This window comes from Palaemon carinicauda, chromosome 11 (assembly GCF_036898095.1).
Source record: "Palaemon carinicauda isolate YSFRI2023 chromosome 11, ASM3689809v2, whole genome shotgun sequence".
Classification (NCBI taxonomy): domain Eukaryota; kingdom Metazoa; phylum Arthropoda; class Malacostraca; order Decapoda; family Palaemonidae; genus Palaemon; species Palaemon carinicauda.
In genome coordinates this window covers 95,429,346-95,439,345 of record NC_090735.1, presented here as the reverse complement: position 1 = coordinate 95,439,345, position 10,000 = coordinate 95,429,346, and the positions used below count along the sequence as shown (strand labels likewise).

Below are 10,000 nucleotides of genomic sequence, written 5' to 3'. Positions count from 1 at the left end.
TAAAAATAACCCTTTTAAACGTTCGGTTGTTTGAGATTGCTATAACACTAAAATGTTATTACAGAGGTAAACATATTACCTTTATCAGAGGGACTTCGTTAAGGTAAGGACCTCATTAAAGAGGTTTATAAGCTTTCGTTATAAAAATGTTTTAGTTGGCCTACTCGGGTTGATAACGATCTTATCTTAATATTGCACTTTTGGTCGTATAATTCCTATTATCATCATCATAATTTTCCTTTCTTAGATATAAATTTTAGATTTTTTTTTTCTTTTTCATATTTCTGTAAACATATATTACGCTCTTCATTCCGATATGATATTGATTTAAAGGTAATTGATATTTATGTAATGAAACTAAGACATGAAGGGTACTTTTTCTCAAATTACATTTACATATCAATGTTCAAATGTGTAATCATATTTATGTTCATGGATACTGTAAGTGTCTTTGGTGTCAAGTAATATTGCTAAATTTTTCTTTTCTAAGCAAAAGGATTCTTTTTAATTTCTCGTTAATGTTTCTGAATATATCAGCATTCTTTGATAATCAAACCCACTGGTAGAAAACGGCAACACTTAGAAAATACGTGGTGCATGGCAATTACTTTATTTCTTTCATTGTACATTTCAATTTGTTCTCATATATAATCATAAAATACAACCCAAGTTATCTCTCAAATCTTACTGGATTCAGTTCCAAGTTGCAATTTCACAAAGGTTGCTAATTCAGATATTTTTACAATGAATATCTGTATTGTTGACTCAAGTTTGCTGTCTTCATGGTGAATAAATCACTTAATTGGCCAAGGTTACATAGGGATTATATTGTTAATATTCAGGGAAATGTCAGTACAGTTATAATGGCGAGTTGTTACTGTATATGCAATACTAATACGGGTAAGTATGTAAGCCTATTTATGCATGTGTACCGTTTCCAAGGTTCTTAGGAAACAACTCGGTAAGGACATACCAAAATTTCATAGTATGAATATATGCAGTAGTGTATTTATGAATGTATAAATGCATACCTTTTAAAAGTACAATAGCTATAACAATTTACGTTCAATAGGGGTAGTTTCTGTATATAAAATGCATGTTTTTACTACTTTCAAAGTACTTCGAGTACAAGACAGTAATTCTAAATACAAATCCTACTTGTATAAATGTTTAGTACTTATTTATGTAAGAAAATTCTAAAGAAATGCCTTTGACTATGCTCGAAAAAGATATGGTTCTCACCTTGGTCACATGCCGTGTTGTTTTCCATGACCCTGACAGGTCAACCAGTGGTTGCATCACTCTAGACTAGGGTCAGTCTGTCCCTCATCGTCTGCAGGAAGTAAAGGTAATAAATATTAGTATTACTTTGCAATAGATTTAGAAAAGAAAAAGGTCAAAAGTGAACATTGTACAAAGGAAAGACAGGTCTTACGGAGAGAATGTATGAATATTGTTTTCAAAAGAAATATACAAGTAGAAAAATGTTTGACCATCTTTCCTCTCCAACCTATAATGAAAGGAATGTTTGTTCTTACGAACACACACACATACAATTATGTTTGTATTCCTTATGTCGGAATTTACCCAAGTAGAGTGTTCAAGGACACAAGAGAGACGGGCAAAATTGTACAAATATTCTTTGTTTGGAATTCAGTAAGAATGACAAAGACATAATTTCAAACAGTTGATAATAAAGGAGCGTAATGATCTGGAAGTGCTGGACAACTAGCAATATAATATCTATTTTGCAAGTTGTTGAAACGTAGGCTAATGCCCTGGAAATTTTGAGTCAAAGTACTTCGATAAAACCACATATGGAATAAAAAGAGCTGTAGCAGCATTTGACGTTTTCCTTATTGTTTCAAGAAAATTGGAGTTATCAATAAGACAAAAGAGGAGATTGTACTTGAGTTCTCTTAAACAAAATTACACTGCGCTTACATTATCAAAGAAAAACTAATATTCAAGTAGGGACTAAAGGATACCAATTTACCAAATGAAAATAATATGGTCATTCAGAAAGAAAAGTCAAAATCTGCATGAAGACTATAAAACTTGCCCCAAATCGGCCAAAAAATGTTGTTGTTCGTTAAAAAAATTATATATATGTATATATATATATATATATATATATATATATATATATATATATATATATATATATATATATATATATATATATATATATATACATATGCATATATATATATATATATATATATATATATATATATATATATATATATATATATATATATATATATTTATATAAATTTATATTTATAATTTTTTCTAGACATAATATCTAATAGAAAAAATAATTCTGTCCAACGTTAAATAACTCCTATTTTTTCCTCTACACTATTTATAATCTGATCAGGTTTTAACTTGCAAATATCATGAAGCAGTAGACTCAACAAACAATTTTCGTATCTGAGACCTCGTTATCAAAATGGAAGCTCTCAAAAATCCCTTTCTCTCAGAATATGGTAACGTAGCTATTAGGTTCTAACAGAGAGGAAAGGAGAATGCAACCAAGTTTATTCAACAAATCATCGAGCTTACATACAGATACAGTAGTTGAAAGCAAGGATGATGCAAAATTCAAACAGTATAAGACATGCGATAAAAAGCTTAAACAGGTTTATTTTATCAGTGCTGAGGGGGTGGGGGGAATAGCGAGAGGTAAAAAAACAGCAATATCATCACAGGGCATGAGCGTGTATGAGACACATGAGGAGCATGGCTCCCCCTCCCACCTAAAAATAAGTCATACATGTGGAATAGGGCACCCTGCTTATGAGAGACACACTGTGCGTGGAATTTTAATCAAGAGAGCCCTCTGTATGTGATGGACCACGAGGAAAGAGCTCATGTAAGTGGCTGTTGGCAGTAGCTTGCTAGTGGGGTTGCGCAGGAAAAAATGTGTTGCCATGGGCAAATCTGTCAGTATGTGTTACTTCGCTGGGGCATGTGAGTCTATCGGCTTGGAGTAAATTTTCCCAGAATATGACGCAGGCACTGGAGATTGTCAGAGGAGGTTGCAGATGGAAAATATTCGGCAGGGACTACCAACGGGTCACCATACACCATTTCAGCTGCCAAGTCATCTAGGGCATTGCTAGGAGTGGTCCTTAGTCCCAGGAGGACCCAGGAAAGAGGAGTAAACCAGTTGGAGTCAATGGATCGGGACATCAAAGCTGCTTTGATGGGGGTGATGAAAACGTTCAACCCTTCTGTTGGCTGCAGGGTTGTCTGATGTAGGGGGATGCTCAGGAGATACTCTAATGATGTCCACAATTGAGAGGTGAAAGTTGTACCCATGTCAGAAGGAATATGCTCAGGGATACTAAACCTCACTATCCACCCTCAGAGTAAGGCGGATGTAGATGTGGACGTTGCAGTTTGTATGGGGATGCCTTCAGGCCAAGTGGAGCGGTCAATGACGGTAAACAGGTGATGATGCCCTAGCGATGTGGGTAGGGAACCTACTATATCAACGTGGATGTGGGCAAAATGAGGCTGAGGTTGAGGAACGGTGCCTACTTCTGAATCCATGTGTAGATGTACTTTTGAAGATTGGCATGAAATACAGGGGTGGAGCCAATCATTAGCATCCTTAGTAATGACGTGCAAAATTAACTTCGCCTTCAGTAGCTGTGTAGTAGATCAGCGCAAGGGAAGTGAGAAGCCATAGATGAAATTAAACAACTGTTGGTGTATAGGGCCAGGTGTCCACGGTTGCGGCTTACTAGTACTAACACAGAGGAGGGTGGCATTGGAGTCGTTGAGGAGGATGTCTTCTCGTCGGATGTCGTACATGCTTGGTACTCTGGACCTTTTCATTGTGCTTCTGCTAAGGCCTTGTAATCCAATCCCAGTTGAATGGAGGCAAAAGTGTTTCTTGATAGGAGATCAGCAATGGAATTCATTTTCCCAGGGAGGGGCTGATGTGTGCAGTTGTATTCAGCCACAGCAGAGAGGTGCTGATGTGTGCAGTTGTATTCAGCCACAGCATAGAGGTGTCAGCGTTGACAGGCGGACTAGACGTAGGACTGTCGAGTGAAGGCGTGCACCAGAGGCATGTGATCATTGTGAATGATGAAGGGCATACCCTCTAAGAAGTGGTGAAGGTGATGGACAGCCAATATACTGCCAGTAATTCGTGGTCGAAGATAGAGTAGCCAGATTGCGACTTAGACAGTTTTCTGTAGAAGGCCAATGGGTGGGGCAATCCGCGGACCACCTGCTCGAAGACTGCACTAATAGCGATGTTACTGGCATAGGTGGAGAGAAGAAGAGGGGCATGTAGCACGGGCATGGCGGGAGCAGCAGCAGTTGATAGGGCCTTCTTTGCGTTGCAGAAGGCTGCTTCCTGAAGGAAACCCCACTTCAGGTCTTTTGGATTGCCCTTGAAGGAGGCGTAGAGGGGGTGGTGGCAAGAGTGGCAGTGATGGCTAGCAAGAACGATGATAATATTTTATCAATCCCAAGAATTCTTACAGCGCTTTGATACTTGAGGGCGTGGGAAAGTTCTACACGGCTGCTACCTACTCAGGAAAGAGTTGGACGCCTTCAGGAGTGATTTGGTGCCCTAATAACGATATTTTGTAACCGCCAAAGGTACACTTGTCATACCAGAGTACAATACTGTTCTGTTGTAGACAGTTGAGAATGATACGTTGATGATAGAGATGTTCCTCTTTGGAGGAAGAGAACACAGGAATGGCATCGACATAAAATACGCAGAAGGGGAAGTCCCATAAGATGCCATCAATGAGGTGGTGAAAAGTGTCCCCAGCATTATAAGGGAGTAATTGACGGTGTAGCTACCGAAGGGGGTGGTGATGACAGTCTTGGGTATGTCTTCTGGGTTCTTGGGCACCTGATGATACCCCTTCAGTAGGTCGACCGTAGAGAAAACCTTTGGTTTGTGCAAGTAGGAGGTAATGTCGGCAATGTATGGGAGGGGTTAGTGATCCGGCTCTGTCTCCGTGTTCTAGCGCCTGAAATCCCAATATGGGCGCAGGAAGCCATCTTTTTTCGGAATGATGTGTAAGGGCAATGACCGTTGGCTTAAGGCCTTTTGGAAAAGGCAAATTATTTCCATTTCAGTGAACGTTTGTATAGCAGCCACCAAATGATCTGTGGTGAGACGCCTGAATCTGGTGAATATTAGGGACCTCGACGTCTTGATATGGGATAAATACCATGCATGGCGGTAACCGTCAGTATTTGTTCTAGACAGAAGACTTCCGGGTACAAGGTGAGATGGGCGCAGGCATTCATGGGTGCACTGATGTGGAGTGCAAGGTCGCAGGGGCCATGTTGTAGAGGTGTCTGATATTCGATGCCCCACATCAACCAGGAGCTGGAAATGTGCAAGGAAATCTGGACATAATAGTGACAATGTAACGTCTGCAACGAGGAATTTCTAATTGTATTTGGAGCTCCCAAATGATAGAGTAAGTGTCTCGTATCCATAGGTGGGGATATACCAAGTAGACGTCAGAAGGTTTAGAATGACTATGTCTTGTCTTGGAAAGGGACTTTGGTAGAAGGGAATGGCAAGCACTAGTGTCTGCCAAAAACCGCACACCCATTCCTGCATGATGTAGGAAAAAAAGATTAGTGACAGTGAAGGCCACCACCACAAGTGATGACCTAATTACACGTTTATGGCCACTGACAATCATCCGCACTTTTCTTCGCAGCAGCCCAAACTCTGAAGTGGTAGTAGCAGTAGTATGCTGATCAGCATCAGTAGGTGGCTGCAGAGGTCGCTGGTTGGGGCGTGAGTGAGGAGCAGCATATGTGAGCGATGTTTTGATTTGTCGCCGTGCCAGCATATCCCAGGGTAAGGTCTGCGTCTTACCAGATTCACAGCAGCCTCGGTCGGTGTTGAGCGGTTGTCCTCTTTGTCAGGAGTGGAGGCATTGATGAAGATCTTGACAGTGGTGAAGTGGCTGTCCACAAGGGCATCGACATTGGTCAGCAGGTCCTTCATGGGCAAGGTATCAACATCAGGGATGGCAGTGATTACAGGTTCGGTTAGGTGTTATACCCAAATACCACGAAGTAGGATCAACATTTTGTTTATTCTTTTAATTTTCTTTTGTTTTTTCTCAAATCCTTTTGAGAGAGAAAGAACGAGCCAGAGAGTGAGCGAAAGTTAAGGTAATGATCGTTTGTAGTGAGAAAGACTTGATATAACTGAGGTTGTTTGTTTACAATTTTTTTTTTTTGTTAGAAGAGGTTAGGACAGTAACGAATATCTTAGGTGGATGCTTTTTTTTACTGACTGCAGCTAGAGGCAGTTGTGTGTTTGAGTGCCAGATTTTATCAACTGTATTATCTACCAGCTTAGGAGTTTTAATTTATTTCAATAGTAAGTACAATTTTGTTTATCTTTGCTTGGCGTGGTTGTGAATGATAGAACAATTTTATTACTTTTAGTGCAATAGTTTAGTTAGCTATGTATGTCCGTAAGTGTTTATTTCTTTTTTATTGTTGGCTGTAATTCTTCTTTAGAGTTTCTTTATTTTGGCTGTGAACTGTGTTGTTTGCCTCCCGCCTGCATGAATGGATTGATGATGATGGCCCTGAATGTAAAAAGATTTTTGGAATAGACAGCTTTTAGAAAATCTTGATCATTGATGACCTGGCCTGTACAATATAATATTCGTCTTATTTTTAATGATGATGACCACTACACAAGTCACTGCTCAGTTGAGTTAACTGGAGCTGGAGAGTGTATTGTTGGCCACCAAACTGTGGAAGTGTGTCGTGACTAGTGTTGGACTAGTGTTGGTGTCATATATATTTACACACATATTTCATTTGAGTGTGGTGAATTTTAGATTAAAGTTTTGTTTGTTTTCCATGGGTTTATGTAGATTTTTTTTTTCAGTAGGTTTAAGGATTAGAGTAATACATGTGATTGTTTGTTGTGGTTTAGGACAGGTTACAAAAAATATAGTATTAAGGAAAAAATTAGTTTAAATATCCTTGTGTCTAGAAGTCCAGTTGGCGTAAAAGTAGGGGGAAAGTTTGTGTTGTGGGACTATGCGTCAGTAAATGTGTATCAAGGACTGGGGTTTGTGTTTTGTAACATCCGCCACAACTTCGTGAAGAGAGCCTTCTGCGGTAGGCTGCACGAGAGTGATAATGTTCATTTCCCCTTGGGAGAGCAAAATCTTTTGTTCCTCTAACAGCTGTTGAGAGAACTGTAAAAGCTTAGCGATATAGGCGGCTGGCGGCGGTGAGTACTACTCCAGGAGGTAATTTTTGAGGGTGTCATACTCTATTGGAGCGTGCCATTGGTCGCAAACCCAAGAGGAGATTTCTGGGAACATGTCCTTGGGGATCGCCACGAGGACATAGTACGCTTTGCTGCAAGAGTCAGTCACACCCATGATGCGAAACTGAACTTTGGCACCCTGGAAACATGGGAACAGTTTCCCGCTAGCGAAGGCTGACAGTTTCACTGAAACGGCGTGTGTCGAAGAGTTAGGATCGGTGGGCGGAATTGTAACAAGGGTAGGACGAATGGGTAGGTGAAAAAGGGGGGTGAGAAGTAGTCACTAGGGTGGTCATCAATGTGGTAATGTAGCTGTTAGGTTCTAACAGAGAAGCAACGTGAACGCAACTGAGTTTATTCAATAAGATAACGAGCTTTTATACACAAGAATGATGAAGTTAAAACAGTACAAGATATGCGATAGCAAGCTTAAACAGGTTTATATTACCAGTGCGGGGGAGGGTGAGAGGTATGGAAGGGGATACCGTTAAAGGGTACGAGAGTGTATGAAACATGTGCGGTAGAGTAGTAACTCAACTTTATTATTGTCCAAAAATACCAGAATATGTGATCATTATTGTCATCTATATTAAAACTATTATTATATGAAATCTACAGTAATGTTTTATTCCCTTATCAATTAATTTAGCATAGAAAATAGCTAAACAGTAACAGTGAAAGAAAATAATAGCCAGAAAACAAAAAACAATTACTACTGTATATTTGAGAATAATGAAAATATTTACTATATTTTACAAGATTCATGAAATATTCAAGTTCACTTGTTGACAAAAAGTTATACAGATCGTAAAGTAATATAGGCCTGAAATTTAATAGTCTCTATTATTTGAGAGTCAGCTGACGTCAGGAAATGTAAAAGATGGCAATCAGTAACACTATTTCTGACGATATCTGAGCTTCCAAGATTTTTTTGCTTTCTTTTAAAATCAGTTGTGTTGTAAAAATGGAAGTAAATTTTTCCATAAAAAACAGTCTTAACTCAGCGATGCTTAAAGCAAGTTTCTTCTTGAATACATGGGTCATTATTTTAGATGCATGAGAAACGTTTTCTATAAAACTCGAGAACGTGCATGGTGAACTATATCATGTAATAAGTAAGTTGGCGGCGTTCTAAAATTTCGAAAAATTAACAAAAACTCTTGTTCTAGAATACCTTTGATTTACAAATCATCACATTACCATCATTACCATTTATTATTTCAAATATAAGCCTTTCTCAAAGGTCCTGTAACATGAAATATATATATATTTAATCTACATATAACAGTGATACAACCTCATATTCTATCTACTATCTATCTATCTATTCACAACAAAGTATAAAGAACTGGTCACCAATCTCACATATTCACTGCAACGTTGGCGGTATCTATTTGACCATTTCTTGTATTAGTTTTAATATCTAAGATGTAATGTCATTCTATATAGGATCCGAATTCTTAAATTTTTTACACCTCTTTTAATCATAGCAAAAATGTTATTTTAGCCAAATTTCTTTTCAACTTTCCTCAACATGTTTTAGATCTATTTTGGGGGCGTGTCTATTTTCTAACACATCTTTTTAGTTATTTGTTTGTCGCCCATTCAAAAGCTCTTTGTGGAAATTGTCTCTGATATATTTCGCGAGCAATATAAAAAGGATTTAATTTTTTCCTCCACCCAATCAAGCTCCCTCACTTTTGAATATTTTGCATTTCAAAAATTATTTGATACATTTGAAGTTGACTCTCGTCGGACACTTTGACTTAACAGCTTCAAAGTCCATATCGATTTACGTGTGTTACTTTTGCCAACTCGTTCTTCTACCATTTTCTTTATACATAAAATGTGGCATTAATTTACGCTGTCTTACTATCACAAGCATATACGTTAATGTTAGGGAGAACAGATGTAGAATTTGTAACCATTTTTTACCAAAACCTTCAATCTATTAATTGTTTGCTTCAGATATGCACTCATATGAGACTTATATATTTCAGTGAAAGAGATTCCACCTTTCCTACTCTATTTTCACTCAAAGTTCCTCAAAGAATATTTCGCTTATAATTTAGAAATTCTGAATAATGGGTCTCAACTATCCTCTTCACACTTTAGTTTTTGAAATGCACGTTTGAAACAATTCTTTAATCTCGAAAGATTTTCTCCAATACAAAGAAATGCTATATTTCTCCATATGAACCCATCTTTTCCATTGTCAATCACACCATTCTTCTCAATACCTTACCAACTATAGTTTGTCAGTTGGTCGAAAGATCTAGAAACATATTCCTTTAAATACCTGTCACAAACGAACCCATTCATAACAACCTCGTTGAGTCGAGTGATCTTTTACGACTTTATATTCCGATTTTTCTTAACATTTAATTTTCTGACAACTTTTTCAGATAACAATTGCAAACAAACATTACACTCGGGTTTCCTTGCCTCATTCAGATTTTTTATCTGCGTGTTACATTTGAATTTCAAACTATACTCATCTGAAATAATTTAGAAACTGTTGCCTCTTATCTTTATTTCAGGAGTCATTCTTTGCAAAACTCTTCATTTTTCATCGGCTGGAGTCTCTCTATATCTATTTATATCTCTCTATTATTGTATTTTCTATATTCATAACTTTATGTACACAAACTCTCTCTCTCTCTCTCTCTCTCTCTCTCTCTCTCTCAAGTATATATA

At 37.9% G+C, this 10,000-nt stretch overlaps 1 protein-coding gene across 2 annotated transcripts in view; it reads right to left on the bottom strand.

The window, feature by feature from the left end:
- Positions 1–10,000, bottom strand: part of LOC137649730 (uncharacterized) — a 266,258-nt gene that overhangs the window by 82,576 nt on the left and 173,682 nt on the right. For both annotated transcript variants that reach the window (XM_068382684.1, XM_068382685.1), the window contains one exon: positions 1,243–1,333. In XM_068382684.1, coding sequence (XP_068238785.1) covers positions 1,243–1,270 — 28 coding nt within the window. In that variant the 5' untranslated portion in view covers positions 1,271–1,333. The remainder of the gene's footprint in view (positions 1–1,242; positions 1,334–10,000) is intronic.